We start from the raw sequence: 24865 nt of genomic DNA on the forward strand, positions 1-24865 counted from the left end.
TGGCTCGGGCTGCAGGACTGAGAGGACCTGCAGTGTGTGGACACTGAGAGGGTGTGGAGAATTGGGAGAAGAGAGCTTCCCCCTCTCGTCCCTTCCTCTGGACTTTTCTCAAGGGGCCATCCCCAGCATCCCCTCCACCACTTAGGCTTCCTCTGTGATATGTGAAGGAGCCGGGCGGGCTCGGGCTTTGTGCGTGGGACTGTGGAAATGGAATTTCATTTGCCAGTTGGTCTTTCATCATATAATTTAGCTCCTGTTGGTTTTTACTAGGGAATGTTTATAGCCGCACATCTGTTACCTAATGCATCTGGAATACTACCAAAGGCCAACCTGGCCTGGGTATTTCTACAGAAGCCTCAGCTGTTTGCTCATTGCGCAGACCGAAGTACTCTCAAGAGGCAGACAAACCTAGTTCTCATGGGTAGAATGTGTCCAGAGACCCTTTTTGCCTCCTACAGGGGGAGCTGGCAGACACAGACACCTAAACTGCCACAAATCCGTCTGCTGGCACCAACACAGGCTTCAGAGGGATTCTGTGGCCAAGCCCGTGGAGGGGGCTGGTTTGTTTTAAAGCAAGAAAGCATTTCTAGAAGAAAGGGAGTTTTCTTTTTCCTGGAGTTCAGGCTGCTGGTTGCCTCCAGTTTTTACAAATGTCCAAGCCATAGTATTATCAGAAATGGGAGTTGAAAGTTAGCAGACTAATGCTCCGCTGCTTTGTAAGTGGCTACGTGAGGGCATCACTGAGGTAACTCTGAGGGACCGTGTCCCTGAGTCTTATGGGATCGATAGGAATTTGGCAGGTGTGCAGGAAGGGGCTAGACACTGCATGTGCTCAGTATATGTTTGAATGAATCAATCATTCCAGACAGATAAACAGCATGTACAAAAGCCCAGAGTTATTAGAAAGAGAGAAAAAAACTTTCCATTTGAAATGTAACTTTTGGGAATTCTCTTAAGGATGATTTTTAATATACTGAAAGATTTCACCTGGGGATAGCCATGAAGGACATAATTCACCTCCTAATGAATATTCTCTGCGTGAATATAAATGCACAAAGAGTTAAAAAAAAAAAAAAAAACAAGGGATTCTCAGGGCAGGACAGGGTGATGGTTTGTGCCTGTGTATAGCTGCTGTGCCTGTAGGAGTGTGGCAGCCTAGAATTGGAGACCAGATCTATCTACACGCCCTTCAGTGTTTCCTCAGCCCATATGACAGCTTTGTCGGGCTCTGCCTCAACCGTGTCTCCGTCCCTTCACCAGCACTGTCTCTGTAATCACTGTGAGAGGTGCACAGCCCCAGAACGTCCTTGAACCAGCATCATGGGAGACGAAAGGGAGTTTGGGCCATTTCACTGGAGGAATGGAGCTTCCATATCTTCCCACCTTTCCTGTCATGTTCCTAAAGTCAGAACTAGAGAAATTAAGACAGATGCACTCAGCCAGGCTTTTAGTCTCGCCCACTTTTCCTTGTGTAGCCAAGACCCAATTTCTCCGTAGAGAGCATTTGTCGAGTTTGGCTCAGGAACATTTATGAAGGGGTCCAAAACTAAGGGCAGCTCTTAATGCAAGTGATGCAAAGAGAGGAGGGCAGGCCCTCACAATACATCTTAAGTAACCACAGAGACAACCTCCCTCCTTTTCCTCTCCTCCCTCCTCCCATTCTCTCATCTCATCTCCCTGCAGAGGATGAACAAGTTAGGAAAAAGGTGTGCTCTAGCCCATGTAGCAGGAGAGGAAAGCTTATTTGGAGCCTGGATGGAACTGTATCAAGCAGAGCGATCCCTCAGACTCTGGTGAATAAACACTCAGTTGACAGAGGGAATGACGAGTGTGCTGTGGAAGTTGGACGGTTTGGCCCAGACTCAGGCTCCTAATAACAGCTCCTTGTTTCTCCCTTAGGCTTGCACATCGGTTATTTTTGCATGTCTGTCCTTTCATGTTTCGGGTCTTTATACGCAGGCACAGTTGGTCACATTTCTTACACTTTATTTTGGGGGTTGTCTTCTCCACCCCACTCCCTTCCAGGTACATTCATTAAAACTTGCCCTTGAAGGCGTGGAAAAGGAAAGGGATTTCTACTTCGGAAAGTTGAGAGAAATTGAGCTCCTCTGCCAAGAACATGGGCAGGAAAACGATGACCTCGTGCAGCGACTAATGGAAGTCCTCTATGCTTCGGAAGAACATGTAAGTGTGAGGGGAGCTGTTGACCCCTGTGCTCTAAAGTGACACTTGTGGTCAAGGTGCATGAGCAACGTGCCTTCAGCTAGCACCCTGGGACCTCAGTGAGAATTACAGCTCAGCCAGTGCATTTGATCTTCCCAGAGGAATAAACATTATCATCGTGATCCATTGACCCGAGCTCAAGGGACATGCCTTCATAAACTAATCTGGGAAGAGATGGGTGGATGGGAGGGGAGTAAGGGGACTTTGATTGAGAAAAATAGGCTTATGCAGCCAAATCTCAAGTGGTTTTCAGCTCTCCAAGCAAATGAGCAGTAGGAATGTAAGGATTCTTCTTTCTTCATGACAGATCAGAGTGTGGTTAAAGGAGAAATTAATCTAGATGCTTTTCCTGTCACCATAAGCCCTGCAACTGTTTTTATTTCATAGCTGGTCGTCTTGGTTACTTATTACCACTACAGAGCAGCACTATGGGACAACCCCTTGTTGAAAAATAATTCTAGAAGGCCTCCTCCGTGGGGAGGACCAGCCCTCCCGGGTTGCTGCTCACCAGCGAATACGCCAAAGGGAGACCCAGAATGTGTCTGCGTCCATAGGTGGAAAACAGATGTGAGACGCAGCGGAGGCACAAGACTCTCAAGCAGCAAGGACAGGAAAGGGCAGGATGAATGGCAGAGACCAAGGAGGGTCACCCCAAGTCTGCCCATACAGGGAGGGAAAGGGCCCAGTACCTGGCAGCAAGAGTGGGAGCCTGACAGAGCCTTCCCTTCCACAGGGCTGCACTGTGGAAGGCAAGAGCGGACAGGCTGGGGTTTCGAGCTGCTCCTCAGGCCAGGTTGAAGCTTGTGAAAGTATTAGGGTCTTTTTGACCGGGAGGCCTGTGGATGTTCTGAGCGCTCCATGGTTGGGTTACATGTGTGTGAGTAATTTCATAGACTGTAACAAGCCACCAGCAAGTTTACTTTATGTCTTATTCCAGCTGAATAATAGGCAAATGTTTACTCCGTGTAAGATTAAAATCCTAGCTATGAAATTTTCCTAAACTGTAAGAAACTGTCTGGGTTTTAGGGACTCTCCACCACTTTTTTCATTTCCCCCAAGTTATTTTTTTTTAAACTTCTTTCTTGGTTAGCTCAGACTGTAGATCTTGAAGCCCTGGGAATCAGCCTGACCAGGTCCCAGAGATAGTGATGGCTTCACAAAATATGGTCCTCATTCTTTTCGGATCTGATGGAGGAAACCAAAGCTTGATTTGTAGTGTGTCTGCACCACCCAGAGTGGCATTTATATAACGTTCTGTTTGTAGAGAGTGCCTTGTAGTCTGTCAAACACTAGATGAATTACGGTCATTCTCTTCACAAGCTTGTTTGAGGCTAAGTCCCATGAGGTCTGGGGTTGAGCAGCGCTGGGAGCCCGAGTGAATGGTGCTGCTGTCTGTCCATGGCAGTGCCCACCTACGGGAGCGAGGCCGCGTGCAGGATGGACTCTTCCCAGCCCTGTGCTTCCAGTGGGAGGAAAGCCTTCAGAATCTAACCTCGAGCCAGATCTTGTCCCAAGAGGGAGTCCTCGTGTAGGAACACCGTCAGGCAAACTCCAAACTGACGATTGACATGGACCACTGAATTCCGGGCTAGTGGCAGGCAGGGCCAGCCTTAGGCAAGAGCTCTTGCCTCCTGGGTGTGATTTCAGAGGGGTCTGCAGAGATGACTGCACTCAGCTTCTCTTCTCCCATTCACGTCACACCCCCCCACACGCCCCAACACCAACTTGCTGAAGTCTGGATTCAGAACGCCATTCTTGCAGTGTATGGGCAATTAATCCAGACACCCCAAGCAGAAGTAATACTTCAGAGCATTATCAGTCATTAAGACTGAGTAAGGTTTTAGCAGCTCCCTTTCTTTGCGATGAGAGTTGAGGGGGAAGAGCCAAGAGCTTTACATTTGTCGGATCTTTTAATTCTCTTGAGAATCCTATCAGGTAAATATGTGTTGTCATCCCATTTTACAGATGAGTGGAACTAAGGCAGTAGAGAGGTGAAATTACATTCCCAAGTTCTGAGTGCGTAAGCAACATGATTTGCATTTGAACTCTCGAGGGCTGAGTTCATGCTCTCCCTTCTCCAAGCCTGAACTGCCTGTTAAATGGGGAACATGGTAGTAGTAATAGCTAACATTTATTGAGCATTTAGCATGTGCTAGGTATTACATTCATGCTCTGTCTACATTTCTCACCCTAACCACAAGTGAGGAGGCGAGAGAGAGACAGACAGACAGCGACAGCGGCATCACCATCACCATTTACTGTATGCTAAGGAGTATCCAAAATCCAAGAAGAGACTTAGAGACAGTAACCAGGCAATTGGAATCTGGAAAAGAAAATAGACGTAAGACAAACTACATGTGTGGGTTACCGGAGCAAAATCTTCCAACACAGTTGCTACCTTAATTTTTCTTGTTCCTTGATAACTTCTAATGCAACCCTGTGTCTGGACAACTCCAAAAGAAACACATCAGGTTATACTGAGTTTTCTATAGAGAATAAGCTGTTTGATCTGGAATATGCCAAGTCTCCTTGTTTAGAACGTGACAAGACCCATCTTTTAAAACCTTGGTGTCTATATAGAAAGAAGGGGAGGACTATCTGCCATGTGCCTGGACCCTGCTGGTTGTTTTCCATACACTGCCTGTGTGCTTGTGTGCACACACACGACACTTCTTACAGAGGAGGACACAGAGAGGCTCGGGAGCTGCTGGCCTACTCGTTTCTGCTTCTCCCCCTAGAGGTTCAAGGAATCATCCTAGACACCTTAAAGCCTTCAAGTGTTTGCCTTTCTCCCTGAGCATAAGGACTCTTGTTTCTATGGCAGAGTCCCAGAAGCTTATCCAGCTTCTGTCATTGAGGGCATGAACCTTAAAAAAAGTTTCTCCCCTTGCCCAGGAAAGGCATCGCTTTGGAAAAAATGGGCTCAGAGGTTGCTCTGCTGCTGCACCCACCCCCCAAACTCTCGGAAGCCTCCTTTTGCCCCACCATGCTTGACTCTGACACTGAGTCTTGTTTTCAGGCCACTCACACGCTTTGGTGCTGGGTAGACATGCAGGTATGATGTGCACACTAGGAAGAAAGGCCAGTACTTTGTGATGCCATTGGTATGACTGTGTGTGCACATCTGAGAGGCGGAGATTTCTGGTTGTCTCTCTCCTGGAGACAAGAGGGGTGCTAAAGAATCAAAAGCTGGATTGAGTGCTTGCTCTTCTGTTAAACATAGATGAACCCTGCATTAACATTTCACATGGAGGTATTTGCTGGAGAGGCCTCCTCCCTAAGTCTTTATTTGGTGATGGCTGGTCTTTGATTCTTATGGTCAAACAATCCTAGAATAACATGTTTGGGAGATATAGAAATCCAGATGGGAGTTTTGAGTATGCAAATAAACAGAGGCAGTTCAATTTGCAGTTGTAGAAACCTAATGGAAGTTTCCAGAGCAGATTGCCAGCCAGCTGTCCAGTGCCTTTATCATTCTGTTATCTTTTCCCTTAGTACTGAACTTGGGGCCACAGGTATCTAGACTGACTTGTTGGTTAGCTGCTGCCTTGTGGATCTGTCAGCTGAGGTGCACCTGCATATTGACAGGCACTTGTTTCCTGAGATACTGTCATGGAAGCCATTGTTAAATGACCTAAAGATACTTTCCCCCCTCAACCAACACCTTTTAGATACAGCCTGTGTTCCTGTCATTGGATGAAGCACTGGGTATACAGAAAGAAAGCATAGCCCCTGCCTCAGAAGAGCTCACAGTCCCAGTGAGAGAGACAGACAGGGAGACCACTAACAGGATATGTCAGATTATGATAAATGTGATAATAGAGACATAAATAAACTTGTGTGGGGAGCAAATAAAGACAGCCTGGAGAGGGACAAGCAGAGACTTCACAGAGAAGATGACATTTGTGTTGGATGTTGAAGGATGACTAGGAATGTCAACAGTTATAGAGCTAAAACTGGGAGAGTATTTTTTCAGGCAGAGGAAACAGCACGAACAAAGCAGAGAGGAAAGAACAGCCGGATGCGGCTGGTGTGGGTGGTGGCAGGTGAGCCAACTGAGTAGATGAGACCTCGTCCATCTAGGAAGTAGGAAGCCATCCAGGAAGTAGGTTTTCATCAAGAAGACCCCTCCTCCCTCCTATGCCCCCATTTTCCTCCCCCAGCAGCCAAGAGCCTTCTTCAAGACTGACTTCCAACTTGCTTGTCTTTCTAATGATTATCATAAGAATAAGGAACTGTAATGCAATCACTCTCAGCTAAACATTTAGAAAGAGGTGATGGATTGATACACAAATATTAGAATTAAGTAAGTAGGTGGCGCTCAAGTGCATAGTCACATATTGGGCATAGTTTTTGCCTGGCCTTCTCCTTACGTGTGCGTTTAAGTTCTTCATTCTTGTATGGCGCATAAGAAAAGGACCATGGTTTTTTCTGTGAGCCTGCACAGTGTTCTGTGGCTGGGAGCTCTCAGTCGTGCTGTGTAACTTCACTGCCTCAGAATCACAGATAGGTTCCCAGACTTTCAGACTGCCTTGATTCGCACCTCAAGCATTAGCAATCCACTGGTAACCTGGGAAGTTTGCTCTTTACACCGATACTACCCAGTAACAGTGGCCTGGGGTCCACAGTTCCTGCAGATGCGTGACATCATGGTGGTGCCCTGTGAATGAGGGAGCTGCCCTCGGCCAGCTGGAGACCACAGAACTGTAGACAGGGGCCCCACACCCACCCGCTTGCTCAACAGGTAGGAAGAGGAGGCCTGAGGCGGGGCCTAATTGAGTGGGTCTCTGGTCCTGCAGCTTGTCACAGGCCCACAGTCACTGGAACCTAAGTCTTTTGATTTTCAGTCCTGGGTTGACTCCATTATCCCAGTTAATTCCCAAGTGGGACATGAGCACACAAGATTGTCTGTAAAACGTCAAACAGATACCCATTTCTGAGGTCTTCCCATCAAGCTGCCTGACATGCACAAAAACAGTTATGTAAGAAAAGCACAATTCAGACCAGCTGCAGTCTGAGCAGTGTGATAACGGAAGGCACCACACTGCTGTGAAAGAGTTAGGATGATGAATAAATCAACATCCCTAACCCTCATGGGGCTCAGAGCCTGGCTGGAGAGGTAGCTGTGTAGCCAGCCAGTGAGAACACACACACACTCACTCACGCTCACACTCACAGCTGCAGTACGAGATCAAGGATGTAAAGCTTAGAAGAGTGATTCATTCCGGCGCAAAGGCAGTGAGTGAGAGAGGGTTCAGGGAGAAACATGTGGCAGAACAGACACATGGCAGTTCCCAGTCCGCCATTCCTAGAGCATTAGTTTCCTCCTTCGCCCCTAGACAAGAGGAGCTCACTTAGTAAGGGAGGCCAGTGACTCTTCCTTCTTGCACTATCCCAGCAAGACGTGCTCTCCTCCTCCCCATGAGAGGACCACCCTCATGTGTGCCAAGCAGTGGGCATAGCGGTTCGCTGAGGATGCTGCAGTGACGGTCCAGGGGCCTTGGGATGAGCTGGCAGAGCTGGAGTGAAGGGCGTCAGGGTCCTGAGGTCGAAGAACACCCGCAGTAAAGGAATTAAGGAGTGAGGGGCCCACAGGACAGCATGATGTGGGCAGAGAGTAGGCTCTTGGGCCTTCACATCGCAGAGGTCGAGCAGTGCTGGGGGGTGAGAATGGGGTGTGGGCATGCGCCTGGGGAGAGCTAACAATAATTAAATACTCTGTCTTTTGGCGCCCAGCCAGTAAGGGACAGTGCTACATTTGAACCCAAGTCTTCAGTAACTTTCTACTTTTCTGATTTCTACTGTCACTTTCTACTGTCGTCACAGAAAAGACTACTTTCTTAAAAATTATTTTCACTTCAAGTATATTCCAAAGAGTCCTCCCACCAAGAAGTAATAATTACAGCTCACACTTGCCAAACACTATTCTAAGCACTTTACCTATTTTAACTCATTGAGTCCTCTCTTGAATTCAGTGACTCCATTGATTCATTGATCAGTGAAACTTATTGAAACCTCTGTTAAATGGATACTCGTTATATCCTCCATTTTACAGATGAGAAAACTGAGGCACAGCACAGTTAAGTTATATGCCCAAAGTCACCCAGCTTGTAAATAGTGAAGCCATTCATAAATATATGAACTCCAGAGTCCATGCTTATAACCTTGACATTATACTGCCTTCCAGAAGATAAGTAGCATGTGACCTTGGCTGTAGTCTTGGTCATCCATTCTTGCATCCTCTGTGATTTCTTCCTCTCGACACAGCATGCATTGAATTCACAGTAAGTGAAGTATGATACGGATGGATGAGGCCTGATCCCTGACTTCAGTAGCCTCAGGATCCAGTGGGTGAGGCCACAAGAGTCAAGACAAACGAGATTACAAGTCAGAGTTTTATAGCCAAGGAGAAGACCAAGTGCTGTAGGAGAAGGGAAAGAAATCACTCCAGCTCAGGGATCCGGGGAGATGATCCTACCATATTAGAGTTGGATCTTGACAGGCGTGTCCTCAGCTAAAGGGAATATGGGCCAGATAGGAAGAGGATGGCTCAGGGCAAGAAGGGAGTGAGTGTGCAAAGTACGAGAGGACAAGCACATACATAGGTCCCAGTGTGTGCTCCCAACTGTCTCGCAGAAACAGTGCCCGTTCCTGAGGGAGCTGGGGAGCAGTCGGCCCCACTGATGAGGCGCACTCCCTCTGCTTGGGTAATCAAGAGCTAATTATTCTTTGTGAGGTCACAAAAGTAAAGAATTTGCAGCTAAGGGTGACCATGGCTGATGTTCCCTGGAGTTGGTGTTCGTGATGGTTCATGACGTGCTTCACTGGCTCAGGAAAGTGAATGAGCCAAGTAGAGGAACACCTCAACCCCCTGGGTCCCAGTCAGTAAACGGAAAGTTAGCAAAAAAGGCCTCACACACCCAAAATAGATGTCCCAAAGTCCTTGAGCTAAAGCTCCTGAGCTCCCCTGAGGAAGAGGCGTCCTTGCCCGGGGCAGCCCACTAACCGTGATTATTATCCTTTCCTTACCACCCCACTCCAACATGTTGCTTCTCTGCATCATATGAGTAACGGGTTATAACAAAGGGTCTACTTCAAGCAGACATGGCACCGGGTGAGAAGAATGACAGCAGGACAGGGAACGGATCAGAACCTCTGCATCATGGGTGTAACCATCTGACACACCACAGGGACCTCGGGCTCTGTGCTGTGTCACAACAGGTTCACCCGAGGCTAACATGATGCTCTTGAGTCATTGTGTTTGGTTTACTCTTTTACAGAGGGTAGGAAAATATGTAATCTGTTCTCTGAAGATTTCCTTCCAAAACGGTTAGAAGGAAAGTTTGGTGTGTAAAGCCTGATGACTGTGCTTCTAGAATGATCCATCATTTGATGGAACAGGGAAGCGAAGGCATTGCTGTGTGTGCATTGGCTCCTAGGAGCAAGGAGGCACTGGCATGGCGAGCTGTGCCTACTCCATGCTCTTCACTGCCTGCATAGTGATAATGGGGCTGGGACGCTGCGTGGCCTCAGGCACAGTAAACTGTTTCAGCTGAAACTTCTCCCCCTGCCCCGCAGGAGGGCCACCCTGAAGAGCCGGAAGCAGAGGAACAGGTCCATGAGCAGCAGCCCCAGCAGCAGGAAGAGTACTGAACCGTGGTGGCAGCTCTCGACACTTCCATTTTGCATGGGAACTTTTCTTCTGGAGAATTGGAACATGTGTGGCCTCAAGCTCAACAGAAACCAGTTGTTCCCAATCTGCCGTTAACATCAACGCGCTGTTACATACACCAGCCACTGCGCTCGGTTCCCATTTCCTTTGCCAAGACGCATTAGCAGCCGGCCGTTCGGCGGCCTACCCAAGAGATCATGGGGTCACATACCTTCAACTTCACCACTTGGCTGCTTGAGATTGGTTCTGCTCTTTTCATTTCTTTCCAGAGCAACTCTCCCCACCCCACCACCACCACCACCAACACCCCCTTTTTATCCTGGTGTGAAACAATGGTAATTTGATATATGGTATTTATATTGGCATTTCTCAACCCAGTGTCACTAGATGTCACACACATTTGTGGTGCTTCGATGTTTGCAAGTCTAACCTCTGAACGTAAATTTGGTCAAGTGATAAATTGGAACAAAGGGAAAGAGATACTTGATATGAAAGCCATAATGACAGTGACTTGTTTCATGGGGGAAAACAGAGTCAGTTTCTCCCTCTACTCACAACATTAAAGGGAAAAAAAAAAATGGATTCAAAACTAGGACTTCAGGGCCCGGCAGTGTTCGCACATCAGCATGTTAGACAACCACACAGAATGTTGTTCACTCAAGGAAAACACCGTCTCCATTTGGCCCTCTCACCACTTGCCCCTGCTCTCCCCCACCCCGGTTCTCATGCTGTTTTCTTTCTCAGGGTCCTCTTTGGTGGGCAGCCACTCCCCAAGAAGCTGTCATCAGTTGTCTGCAGTCCAGAGGAGGTCTGCCTAGGTACAGGTCCACCTGCCTCAGTCCCTCCCTCCTTGTGTGGGTTTCAGCCCAAATCCTGTTCGCCACACTAGGGGACTCCTACTAAAGAATGACTTCAGAGTGTGCAGCCCCGAGTTTCAGGGTTCTGTGCACCCTGCTGCACACTTGCTGGAAGCCTGGGACTGCAGACCTTATTAATAGGAGCATAATTCCAAGGGAGAATCATGGTTCTGAAGTCTGGTGTTGACACTGGAATGACAGCACAGAAAAATCCATGATTCCCAGTACCTTCTGGAATAAGAAATTTCCCGTCTGTAATACAAGGGCCCTCCTTGTCATTGACCTTTGCTAAACCATGGCAATTCAGAAATACAGGAAACATTAATGAATTAAAAGCATTCCTTATTTTTTTAACTAATATTTGCACATTTTCCTAGTATCTTTCCAAATCTTTGCCTTCTTTTTTTTTTCCTTTGACAGATGGTATCCCTTCCTGGATCATTCATTTCACTTGGTTTCTAACTTTAGATTTACTTTCACTTGTTATTGGACTTAGCAGGTGCAACGAAAACAAGAAACAAGTGTGCCCACCCCACTTTCCTCTTAAACGCTTAAAATAAATTTCTGAATTATGTATCATAAAGCTTTGAAATTTCTTTATTAATTGATGAATTGCTAATTCTAAAGTCTGGCATTGAAGCTTTCCACCAAAAGAAGTCTTCTCAAAATAAATCTTTTGCGGCAAAGTGGTATTTATTGAGTTATATGTGAAAAAGTTTGCTTGTATTTTTGAGGTTATTACAGCACACTGTGCAGAATTGGACAGATGTTCTGTGGTGTTTGGTTTCCCTTTCTTCTCTCTCCTGCTTGCTCTGCACTACAGCGGCAGCTCATTTCTCTCAGGCTGAAAAGCCTGGCTCTCGGCAGTGACATCCTCCCACACCTGGTTACAGGTAGTGGTTGTGCTATATGCAGCATCATGCTTAACCAATTGTCACCCCCACCCCAAGCCTGTTGCACCCACTGAGTTTCCTTTTTTAAAAGATAGCTCTTGTAAAGAGGCACAGTAAATAATTCTATGCAGATCATATTTCAGTGGTTCCTAGGCCATTCTTTGCCTACTCTGGACATCTCAGTAATACCCAGTGCCAGGTGGATCATGACCCAAACTCCCATCATGTGGGTGCACATGCATGGAGAGCAGGGTCTTCTCCAGAAACCACTGGATACTTTTGACTTGCTTAAGTGTCACTAGTGACACTCAGCTACTCCATTCCTCCCAAAATCGCTAACCTTCTCAGCTGTAAACACACTGGCCAGATACCTTAGCCTGCAAAGAGAACTTTCCCCAGTCGTCATACTTATTCCTCCTTCCTGAAGTCTTGGGACAGACCATTTATTTGGAGAAGAGCTACAAATTCCTCTTGCTGTCCCCATCTGAAATATCTTCCATTGTGCTGCGTCACATTGTGACATCGCTGATGCTTTGGGGAATCTTGAACAGCTGAGTTCCTCAGTCCTCTTCGGCTGCACCCCAGCTTCTGTGCAGACCATCTCCGGTTTCCCAGGGCTGCTTTCTTCCCGATGGCAGCACCCCATCCTTCTCTCATCTTGGCATCCGGGACATGCTTTCCTCCATGACCCCTTGTCACGCATCACCCTGCTGGGCCGAGAAGTATCCTTTGGGGTGTGCTCTGCTCCCCCTCTCAGAAGCTGGACTGCATTCTTGGTCCCCCCCACCGTGGCTGGTTATAGCACTTCCACTGCTCATGTCAGATAGGAAGTGATTGAAGCAGGGGGCAGAGAGAGAGCCCGTCTTCTTTCTAAGCAGAAAAGCAGAAAAAGAAAAGACACAGGCAAACACCCTGTTGACCTGAGAGAAGTAAACTCCAGAAGGGAACCAAGAACTCTTCCCTTCCCTGGTGAGTATTTCCATTATTCCATTAAGGTTTAATATGCATTCAGATTACTTTTACTAAATAGTACACCATAAAGCTTTTGTTATATATTAAATGTAAACTGAAAGGAATGTAAACATATGTATTGTTAATTATAAATAGAGATAAGTAATGACATTAATAGATGAAAAAGTCTTATTCAGATGTATCACATTCATTTTACATTACCCACCTATTGTCGCATGGTAGAATAGTTTTTTGTCTCTGAATATGTGAATAACTTGACTTGCGTTTATCTTTTTACATATTTAATAAAAAAAAAAGTATATGTTAAAATTGGCCTCGATCTTATAGATTCTTAAATTTTTATGCTAAAGGTTTCCTTTGGAGTGAGCATGTATATACGAATAGGCTATTTGTGTGGATTCACACATCTACCCACATTTTAGGATGATTTGCATGGGGGGGAGGGTCTTTGTTTTTATTGATGACACGTTTTAACAGGAATTACAGAATGGTATTTGATATCAAATGTAGCAGCTGTGATACCTTTTGAAAAAACTTCACCAAAAATAAAGATAAAATATTGCTTTGGGCAACATTTCACTTGCAGGAAACAAAAAACCCAGTTCCTGCAGGTCCAGCCTGCTCCATCTGGATGAGACAGGGCTGGGCCAGCAGAAAACTGGGGAGGAAGCGGGCAGATGTTTCGAAGTGAAGCTTTGTGGCAGAACGACCTATGATTGGCAGAAGCTCTGTGATTAAGAGTATTTCCCCACTCCGGTTTGCTGACCTTAAGCAATGAGGATTTATAGACATAAGATATAAATGGAATACAAAACTTAGAGGCACAAGAAAAGGTGAAAAAAAGAAATGTCTTAAAACCAGTCCAGGGAGTCTCCTGTGGACACCGTAGAACAGGTGACGACAGTCGTTGGCAGGCTTCGCCCAGGCGCCCGCAGGTTACTGAGCTTCACCCTGAAGGATGCCAGTCTTTCCTAAACTGCTTTCAGGCACCACCTAGAGGCCAGTTTTGTTTCTATACTATCCTGTGGCAGCTAGTTTCCATTCACTTGCCTTTAGGCACTTTTAAGAGCAGAGAAGTGGGAAAATACAGAAGACAAAGATACTGACACCTTTCTCCATCTACACTACTTTCTCCACACGGTATGTTTGGATAGAAGTCCTTGAGCCATTACCTGGGTTGTGAAATCTCTCATGCTCAGAGCACACGTGTGTTTCCATTTAATTCACCAACCCTGGGTTGTCAATCACCAGATCTTACACTTAGCTCTTTGTGCACAAATAGTCAAGAAGACATGTGATTCATCTTTCTTAAAAGCACACGGGTGGACTCTACTAATCACATCACTCCTGGTTCGAAAGTGATGAAATAACATGTTTGCTCCATTTTATTAAATCTGAGATTATCTCTAAAAATTTAATGTGTTCCTACTGATATTGTGTAGTCTTATGAGTCCGGGGGGTCAGTTAATGTAATTCCACTAAATTTAATTTATAAAATGCCAGTTCTCTAAAATGAAACACACACACAACTTCATTTCTGACCCTTCTTCTTCCTCCCAACTGCCAGAACACAGCTACTATGATCGTATTGGCTGCTATCATTAGTGAGCATTCACTGACCCAACTTCTCAGCACTAACACGGTTGCCAAACAGCACAAGTGTGAGAGCAGAGCATCTCCCTGGATGTCTAACAACTCGTGTCTTGCTGAACTGGGAACTCAGAAGACACATTCTCCGTTCATTGGAAGAGTTCTGGCTTTATGGCCTAAAGGAAGGCAAAGCTTAAAATACACTGAGCCCTGCAGGACCCTCAGAGAGCACCAGGACTTCAGATCATAAAACTGCCCAAGGGCAGGCCCCCCACCCACCGCCCAAAGTCTGACCCGGACCCCACATCTTGTGTAGGCAGGGCTTACACAGAAGGTGCATTTGCTAAGGTCTGGCTGCTTTCTCTGTTGGGTTTAGGAGTATAACAAAAATGAAAGGCCCAGCTGAAGTTAATTGGTCAAATGTCTTTTTCTCTCTTTCCATTGGAAAAAAAAAAGTTGAACCTTTTAGCTTGCCAAGTTTTAATTTCTTAAACAGGTTTCTTGTGGTATTTTGTAACTATTTTATCAAGACTTGGTGTAAATTAAATGTTGTTAAAGGGTAATAACATGTTAATGTATAATGTTATGATATTCAGTAGAAATGAGCCTAGTACTGAAATGTATTCTTTTTCAGATAATAAAAAAGTTAAGTACACACTTCCTGCTTTGTAGCAAACATCCCTCATATTTTTACACTGTGGTATTTCTTCAGGTCTTAAGGTTATTTGTATAATACAACTTAAAAAAATTTTTTATGGGGCCAGCCCAGTGGTGCAGCGGTTAAGTTCGCATGTTCTGCTTCGGTGGCCCGGGGTTCACCGGTTCTCCCAGGTGCAGACATGGCACCGCTTGGCAAGCCATGCTGTGGTAGGAGTCCCACATGTAAAGTAGAGGAGGATGGGCATGGATGTTAGCTCAGGGCCAGTCTTCCTCAGCAAAAAAAGGAGGATTGGCAGGAGTTAGCTCAGGGCTAATCTTCCTCAAAAAAAGAAAAAAAGATATGTTTATCTTATTCACTAAAGTGGTCAAATCTGACAGCTGAAATGAACCTTTAGAAATTAGAGAAGTAATGAAAAGTTCCCATAAATGTATTCAGAATTTTATTCTGATCCAAATTCACAGCTTACTACTAGAACACTCTCTTCCAATCTGACATATTTATTATATGGATGAAATGCGACCTCCTACCAGTGGAACAATTTTTTACCAGTTTGAAACTTTTCTCAAAGAAAGACCACAGAAAATCAGTTAAATGTTAGTCTCTTACAGGCGAAGCTGTCTGACAGATAGGTTCAGGGGCCTTTCTGTCCTGTAGATACAGACACTGTCCAGTCACCTGAACTAGAAAAAGGGGCAGAGAAGGGAAAAGTGAATTTTACCCCAGAACATTTTCAATTTTTCTGGAGAGAATGGTTTTGAAATTAATAGCACAAGATGCTGACCAGTCCATAGCTAAGACCTCATCACCACAACATCCAAGGTTGTCTAGTTTTCCTTCTTTTTTTAAATTCTGACACCATTTACTTAGAGATGAAAAAGATATTCCTTTTAAACTAAAGATTTAATAGGCACAGAGTGAATGGTTATATCTGTCATACCTACAGTAGATGTAAAAGGCCTCAAATGTAATAATTTTTCTCTTCTAAAAACATAATGTTGGAAATTGATAGACGTGGTTGTATCACCACCGTTTTTACTAAGCAAAGATTTTACCGTGTAGGTAATCCCTAGTTAGAACACATGATTTTGTGAGCCACTGAGTATTTAAAAGAGGCCTCAAACATTTGATTTGAAAACTCTCAGACAGTTTACGTACAGCTTAAAAATGGGGTTTTTTTGCAGTTACACACTCAACATACTGTGAAATGACCTCATTTAACCCCTTAGCATCCTAACTGATGAGAATGCTCGTCATGATCTAGTGTACTTCACTGTGATGTTGTTACCCAAACTGGTTTCCAGGTTGCTGTGAAATGCCTCTCCCATTTTCTTAAGTGACTATGCTGCATTCCACAAAGGAAAAAAAAGGGGGGTGAATTTATGTGTAGAAGCGCCCCAAACCCAACAGGGCTGTGCTTTGGGGCTAAACTTATTGTAGGCTTTTGAAAGCCTAGATGGAGGGCTCCTGAACAACTGTACCTGTCAAAGCTGTGCCTACAAGGACTTCCAGCTCCCTCCTAACTCCCTTACTTCTTCCACTTCACTGGGAGTCCTGTGCTGTAATTTTCCTTCTACAGGAAGGGGTGGGGAAGACTGGAAAAGGAGACAATGGTGTGAGAGGTGAGCCCTCTTGCCTTCTAAGATATTTTTAAAATAATCCTGTATCCATCAAGTCACTTGTTCCTATTTCGAAAATAGCACGGGGACTTGACCTTGTCATCAACCCAGATGTGGCCCAACAAGGACAGATTAGCTTGAGGCAGGGGCTGTGTGCTTGCTTCATAGGAGAATCCAGTGAGAACCCAGGCCCTCAGGGAAACCGAAGGCCGGTGGAGGCAAGCATGAGGCAGAGGGCCAGCAAGAGGATTCCACCAGGGCTGCCGCTTTAGCACGAGACAAGCCCACGGCTCCAAGTATCTTGACCATGGAAGGTCTTTGGTCATTTGGCCCATTAATGTTGCTCCTCTGGAGAAACTGTGCTCGGTAAACCAGAGAAGGAACTGGCTGCTGCTTCACAGAAAGGGTGTTTATTCCTGGAAACGTTTCTTTAGTGAAAAGATGTGTATCTTCAAGTGTTGACTCAACTGTCTCTCCAAGAAGAAATAGAGGGAAAAATGACCAAACGGAGCCTCTCTTTAAATTTAAAACATATATCCAAGAAACCTGCTAATACTGCCTCAGAAAGAGCCGAAAGAAATTGTTAAGCTAAAAAGGGCAGGGAAGAGGGGAGAGCGTTTTTGTTTTTCTCCTCCAATTTAATTGTTTTCAAAAGCTGAGCACCAACCATGGGCAAAACACAACGGTCAATCGTGACTTTTTACTCCTAAAATATCATGTCACTGTCCCTCAGTTACTCTGATGGAACTCTAGAGAAAGAGGCCTTCTGAATCCATACCTGCCTTAGTCCCAAAAAAGTAAACTGAAGCAGTTTACATGTTTTTTAAAGCAGAATAGTACCTTTAAGTAAGGAAATCAGAGCAAAGGGAAAGGAAGGAAGGAGGGAAAAGATGAATCCAGAAGTAGGGTCAGTAGGCTCACAGGTGCCCTGAGGTCTTCTAGACTTTACTAGGGCCAAGGGGAAAAAGTGACCTCTGAGCTTCCTAGTTGCCAACACAGAGAGGGAAGTAATCATTACTCAATTTAAAGTGTCCATTAGCTGAAAACAAATCAGTCACTTAGGAGGACAGATACTTAGGCCGGAAAGAAATTTCTCCATGGCTCCTCTTGGGAAGAAATTAACTGATGAGGGGAGCCTGACCTTAACAGCATCTCACAGCAAATACAGCAACAGTCTAACAGGCCTGTCCCCGTTAGTCTTCAGCACTGTCTCTGATGACGTAATGCCAAGACACAGTTCAGTAAAAACCGATCTACCAGGGACCAAAACTGTGTGTGGAAAGAGCTTCCGGAGTTTCGGGCTTCATCCCGGGAGAAAATGTCGAGTACCCAGAGGAGCGGTGGGAGGGCCACCATAGGTACCACTCCTTGTGGCACAGTTTAGGTAAACACTGAAGGGCAGAGAGCGTGACTTTCTACTCCCTGACAGTACTAGAGGCCAGACACTGGATGCTGCTGATTAAGACCCAGTTCCCTTCCTAACGGTCAGCAAATGTGATTTCAGAGGTAATTTTTGGATGTGGGGTTGCTCTTTACACTGAAGGCTGAGGAGCCTGGCCAGGACACATGCCAGAAGAGGAGGCCACCCCACCCCTTGTGGAGATGGGAGGAGACCCATGGGCAGGGTCACAGTTTTCCCCAGAAGCATTATAAGGGTCTGACTTGTGAGTTTTTGTTTATTCAATTATCCTTGGCAATTTACTGAGAGGGCAATTTTCAGTGTAGATTACAAATATGAAACTATGGGCTGTTACATACTCCTATAACGGTCAAAATTATCCTGGAGGTAGTCCACAGACACATGGTATGTTTCCTAAGTCCAAAAATAAGTCTGTAGGGAAAAAAGGCATCATGTTTTAATAGCAATCTCACTATATAAAACCCTTTACAGGTTGCAAAATGGTTTCAAAAATAACCACATAGAGGACAAAGAGAACAGGCTTTGAAAATACTCCGACTTGGAGTCAAATCCCAACCACCCCACTTCTAGCTGTGTGATTGTCAACAAATTGCACATCATTTCTTAGCCTCCACTTCCTCATCTGAATATGCAGATTCAACCTACCTCACAAAGTTGTTTTGAAGAATAAATGATATAATGTGTATAAAATACCTTGCACATAGTAGATAGTTAATAAATGGTAGCTATTATTACTAATTTTGGTTTTGATAGTCCTGTGAAGGAGATAATATAGATACTATAACAATAATAGTACCCTGGTACTAGACATTGCAGTAATGCCCACTGCTCCCACTGCCCCTGCAGAAGGAAGCCCTTGGCAGGAATGTTATACCACATAATCCTACCCACTCCCAGCCACAGCTGATGGTCCAGAGTTGATGGTCTAGGGTTGCCAGTGACCACATGGCCTGACTCTCTGAGCTAGGCCAGTCAGATACTCCCCTCTCATTTATGCTAAGGATTGAGGACCTTAGCAGTGGGAGCTGGATTTTAAAAGGATGCAGAGTAAAAGGAGGCATGAGGAAAGATCATGCCAAGCTGATGTTATACATAAGCAGTTGCTCTGAAATAGAAGGAAGATGGAAGGAGTAAAAGGAGAAGAGAGCAGACACTCAGGAAAGAACTAAGGAACACCTTAGCTAAGATCCACAAATATCTACTGCTTCCTTGAATCCAGAAACACCCACCAGTTTTTTTCGGAAATCTAGGTGATCAGTTTTATTGAGGTCACATATATGAGTAATCTTAAAATAAGACAGAGATAACTTGAATGAATTCTTCCTTGCAACCTAAGACATTTTCATGAGGTGAGGACTTGCCCAAGTTTAAAGAACAGAAGGGACCTTCAAGACAATCCAATCCCAGGCCCATCTTAGCTCCCAGCCCACAACCAGCATCACCTGGCAGCTATGTGGATGAAGAAAGCAACCTGGACGTCCAGTCCCCTTGAGCCTTCAGATGCCTCCCAGCATCCGTACGTCTGACAGCAACCACAGGAGAGACCCCAAGCAAGAAGTGTCCAGCTAACCCACGGAACCATGGAAATAATACTAAACTAGTCTAAGTCTCTACGTGTAGGATGGCTTGTTACATGGCAACAGACAACTAGAGCAATGCAGATGATAGTGAAGGACAATCTTATCGTTACTTTGTGCAGACATCATCATGCAGAGAGAATATGATTTCAGTCACATTTCTCCTGTAACAGCTGTAAAATAATTTGACACATCCCTTCACTTTGTTGAGCTTCATAAAATGAAAATGTAAAATGAGAGAATTAGACTACATGATCTTTGAGATCCCTTCTGTTCTTAAAAATTCTGATTCCCAACAAATAACAATCAAAACACATCGCCCCAGAGGGCTAGGTCCCTGAGCTACCTAAGAAGCCGTGAAGAGTGCGAAGGAAAGTCAAACGTTAAGTAAAACTAGGCTTTTAGAGGCTGCTTCCCAACACATAGTTGATGCTCAAAATACGTTGTTTGAATTGAAATATCACTTTCATGGGTAGTTTGATTTCATTTAATTTGTTTTTTCTCAGTTATTTGATCAGAAGTCACTTGCTAAGCAAATGAAATAAGGAAGAGTAAACACAGACAGGTTCAAAGTGAATTTTCAACATGAATTAGTTAAATAAGATCTCCATTTTGTTCCTTCACTGTCTTCTACAGACTTGTACCAAAGTTCCCGAAGTTTTCCAGCCAATGGGCACATCTCCTCAACCTGCTGCCACTCAGGTTATCCCTCCCAGGGCAGTTGGGCAGGTGGAAGCCACAAGCAAGTCACTCATTACATGTAACATTCAACTTTCATCTAACCCCCTCTCAACAATAAGGACATGGCCTCACCTACCTCCACCTCATTTCTGGCACTTTTTTTCACTCCTGAAAAGATTATATATTTACATACCTACTGCAGTGGACATGACACAATTTTCAACACAGTGAACAGGACGTGTCCATTCCTCTAGCCTTTCCAGAAGCCCTGTAACTGCAAAGAGGACCAGGGAGACAGGAGAAGCATAGCCAGCAAACGGGCTCTGATGCGGTGTCACTCATTAGCAATTGATCACCCTGCACTGTTGAAATAACAAGCCAGCACATGTGGAAGTAACCAGGGAGGCAATGTTGGCTAAAGAAAGCACATTAAAAGTCACCATTATCTACAAAAATTTCCTCTTTCTTCCTGCTCTGCTCTCTCCCCCAAACTTCCTTCTCCTGAAACTGCCTTTCTTATACTGAGGACTAGAAAAACTGGGCTATTTGCAAAGAGAAGTTTATGGGCAATGCTTCCTTTGGGTAGATTTCTTCATTGGTTGTGATTTTAAAAAATGGCTCAGGGATCATTTAAAACATATTTTACTGGACATGCCCTTCACTTCCAACATAGAAATCACACTATCTACCTTTCTTTGTATTGCCAACTTCTGAATATCCAGGGGGGAAACTAGCCATTGCCACATTCATCAGGATAATAGCACCAATTGCTGGGTGAGACTCAACGGCACATTCTGCTTTGGCCACCTTTAAGGAAGACAGCAAAGACAGTGACCCAGCAGACGGTGCATTCTCTGACACTTCACATGTACTCAGTGACTCATCCACAGTCACAGTGGATAAGGGCCCATCTTTGAATTCTGGCAAGTTATTAGGCTATTTCCTGCAACTTGCTCAGTTTGCTTATCTGAAGCATAGAGATAATAACAATAGCCCTCTTGTATGCCCACAGCCTAACACATCGTAGGTGCTCAATAAATAATAGTTATATCCATGAACTCCAGCACAGTGTATAACTATGTATATTTATTAGTGTAATTATTTGACTAATTTCTAACATTTTCACTACTAAACTCCATGCACCATAACCATTTAGACTATGTCTGTCTGGTGCAACATGCTAGCCCTATCATCTAGCATGCTGACTGACACATAGAAGGTGCACAGTACACTTATTGATGAATGAAACTGCCCCTACATAGGGTTATTAGGAAGATTTAATAATACATGCAAAGAGCTGTACACATGTATGTATGCATGCACAAATGCCTGGCACTAGGTAGGTTGTTGTTATGTTGTTAGCACCTAGTATGTTGTTGGCTGCTTCCATTAGTAGTAGTAGTGCTGGTGGTGGTGATATTATTTCTCTCAATCCGTGCCTGAACTCAAGTTTAGTATGAAAAGGAAATACTCTCTCTGCTCTCCAGAGAGAGAGGCAGCCATCCAGAGACAGTACCCACACTACTGCTCCTTTGTGGATGCCACCACCACCATTTTCATTTCTAGCTCTGAATTCCTGCCTGCTCTCCCCACAATCCACCCACCACTCTACATTCACTCTTCTGGCTTCTGTTCAGTCCCCAGAAGAATAAAAACTTCCACAGTTAACTGGTAGATGATAAGCTTTCTACTCAACACTAAGCACTGGAAATCTTTGGATCTACATCTTCTAAATGGGCTCTTGACAGAAAGCGGACTGGAGATCATTGGTCACCTAGTGGTGTCTTAGAAGAGAGAAGTAGCTTGCCCTGTGTTACCACAGGTTTCTCTTGAAGGAGGTAGATCTTCTTTCTCTCTTAACACATTATATTGTGATTAGTGCTATTTAAAGCTTGTGTTCATTCTAGGGTATGATGTCAGGGATGGGACCATTTTGTCTACAAATTTAATATTGCCAGCATCTAGCCATTTTGAGCAAAACTCAGTGTATGTTTACCAAAAAAGAAGGGGAAAGGTGCAGTGACAGAGCTTAGAGTTATCTCCTATATATCCATTTTGCTCACCATTAAAACAAATAACAAAAATTTAATTTTATATTAAAGAAAATTACAATCCAGGTGGTCAGAAGAACAAGAGAGATAAGAACACAGGATTGGATAAAACAATGGAGTGTGGCTTGATTCTCATGAGCACGGAAGTTTAATATCATGATTTTAAAAGATACTGCTTTATCATATGATGTATATTCAAGTGTTGGAGATTGAGTTCCAGCGATAAATATTAGATCTGACTACGTGATTGTGCTTGATTTTGAACTCTTCTTATATAAACCTCAAAACCAAAATTGAGAGGTGATGAAGAAGAACAATAAAATAGTGAGTTAGAAAAAGACTTAGCAACTCTCTAGACCAGTAATTCTCTAAATGTGATGCTGGGGCCCTTGGAGAGCCCCAAGACCTATCAGGGAGTCCTTGAAATCAAAATCATTTTCAGAATGATACTAGGACATTATGTGCCTTTTTCACTCTCATTCTTGCATCAATGTACAGTGAATCTTATCCAAGATTACATGATGTATGATATTGCAGGAGACAGAAACAGATTCAACAGTCCAACTATCTTCTATTAAGCCAGACCTTTAAAAAATCTACACAAGGGCTGGCCCCGTGGCCAAGTGGTTAAGTTCGCGCACTTCGCTGCAGGCGGCCCAGTGTTTCGTTGGTTCGAATCCTGGGTGTGGACATGGCACTGCTCATCAAGCCACGCTGAGGCAGCGTCCCACATGCCACAACTAGAAGGACCCACAACGAAGAATATACAACTATGTACTGGGGGGCTTTGGGGAGGAAAAGGAAAAAAATTTAAAAAAATAAAAATCTTTTAAAAAAAACAAAATTTACACAAATGTAAAATAATATCACTTCTCTCACTAAATTTTTGTTTTGAAAAAAGTTAGTTTCTATGTTCATCTGTAATGAGTTTATTGTTGCTTTTTTAAAAGAACATTTTTAATTTCTCAGTTTTCATTTCTAATATGGTAAATATCAATAACTATAACCCATATAAACAAAAGTGCTTTGTAGTTTTCAATATTTTTTGAGTCTAAATGGAGTCTGAGACCATCAAATGTGAGAACCACTGCTCTAGGCCTGTGATTCTTAACCAGGAATTTGCAATCAAATCAGGTGCTAGCTTTTCCATGTGGTAACTGATAAAGAGGGCAAAGAAGCACTCGAAGCCCCATTGCCTCACCTGTAAAATTAGAGGGTCACAGTAAACATAGAGGGCTGGGGTCACAAAAGTATTGTGAGGGGCCAGCCCCGTGGCTGAGTGGTTAAGTTCATGCTCTGCTTCAGTGACCCAGGGTTTTGCCGGTTCGGATCCTGGGTGTGGACCCGGCACCACTCATCAGGCCATGCTGAGGTGGCGTCCCACATAGCACAACCAGAAGGACCTACAACTAGAACATACAACTATGTACTAGGGGGCTTTGGAGAGAAGAAGATTGGGAAAAAAAAAAAAAGGAATAGCAACAGATGTTAGCTCAGTTGCCAATCTTTTAAAAAAAAAAAAATATTGTGAAATAATTAGCAGCGAGCATTCCTGTGAAACTGGATATGGGAATGAAAAAGAAGTAAGTGTCAAGATTCAAAGGATTTTAGGCTAGGCAACTGGCAGAAGAGTAGTACCTCTGGTAGTTGAGAATAGCCAGGTTGGAACTGGGGGAGAAGGTACGAACCCAATGTTAGATGGCAAGTCCTGAAAGTGGAGATGTCGTGCATTGTCTCCATCTTTATTTGGAGACAGAGAACTGCAGTGGAGGTCAGCGGTCAGCACGAGTGATACAGATTCAAGGGTAGCCCTTTCTAATGACAGGTAGCATCCCGAGAGTGAAGAAGCCCACCAAGGAAGTGAATGTGGAACATGGAGCTGTTCAAGGCAGAACCTGGGGTGAGGGGCTATATTTTGGAGTAGGAGTTAAGAAAGAGCCTAGGAGATGTTGGGAAAGGCCCACTTAGACACCAGAACAATGCAGGGCCCTGAATGGTATCCTGGCATGACATAGCCAATGGATGAGTGAGAAGATGGAAGGAAAGACAAAAAAGAGAAAGAAGAAAACCAGAGGGGACACCTTCAAGGAGGATTGGCTGGTCAACAAAATCAAAGCCCAGAAAATACACAAGTGATACATTCTAAGAAGCTAATGGATTTGACAAGAATCGAGTCATTGTCAGCTTCAGTTTATGTAGGATCAAAACAATACATGAAAACTGCATGGAGGGGCTGGCCCCATGGCCGAGTGGTGAAGTTCGCACGCTCCGCTGCAGGCGGCCCAGTGTTTCCTTGGTTCAAATCCTGGGCGCGGACGTAGCACTGCTCGTCAAGCCACGCTGAGGCGGCGTCCCACATGCCACAACTAGAAGGACCCACAACAAAGAATATACAACTGTGTACTGGGGGGCTTTGGGGAGAAAAAGGGAAAAAAAATAAAATCTTTAAGAAAAAAAACTGCATGGAAAAATCTAAAAGCAGAAGGAAGGAAATAAAAAGGATAGAAGAAGGAAAAAGGAACAAAATCTAGCAAAGACTTTTGCTGTTTAAGCCAGGACCACCTGTGTACAGCCATGATGGAAATACCCAATGGCCTCAGAGCCACTGAAGATGCTAAAGGCAAAGGGAAGAGTGATGGGTACCAGGACTGA

The 24865-nt window shown here is 44.5% G+C and overlaps 1 protein-coding gene across 4 annotated transcripts in view; it reads left to right on the forward strand.

The window, feature by feature from the left end:
• The window catches only part of MAPRE2 (microtubule associated protein RP/EB family member 2), a 146783-nt gene extending 133857 nt beyond the window's left edge, over positions 1–12926 (forward strand). For all 4 annotated transcript variants that reach the window (XM_023647658.2, XM_023647657.2, XM_070220901.1 and 1 more), the window contains 2 exons: positions 2026–2184; positions 9802–12926. In XM_023647658.2, the coding sequence (XP_023503426.1) occupies positions 2026–2184; positions 9802–9876 (234 nt within the window). In that variant the 3' untranslated portion in view covers positions 9877–12926. The remainder of the gene's footprint in view (positions 1–2025; positions 2185–9801) is intronic.
• The last annotated feature ends 11939 nt before the right edge of the window (positions 12927–24865 follow it).

This window comes from Equus caballus, chromosome 8 (genome assembly GCF_041296265.1).
Source record: "Equus caballus isolate H_3958 breed thoroughbred chromosome 8, TB-T2T, whole genome shotgun sequence".
NCBI lineage: Eukaryota > Metazoa > Chordata > Mammalia > Perissodactyla > Equidae > Equus > Equus caballus.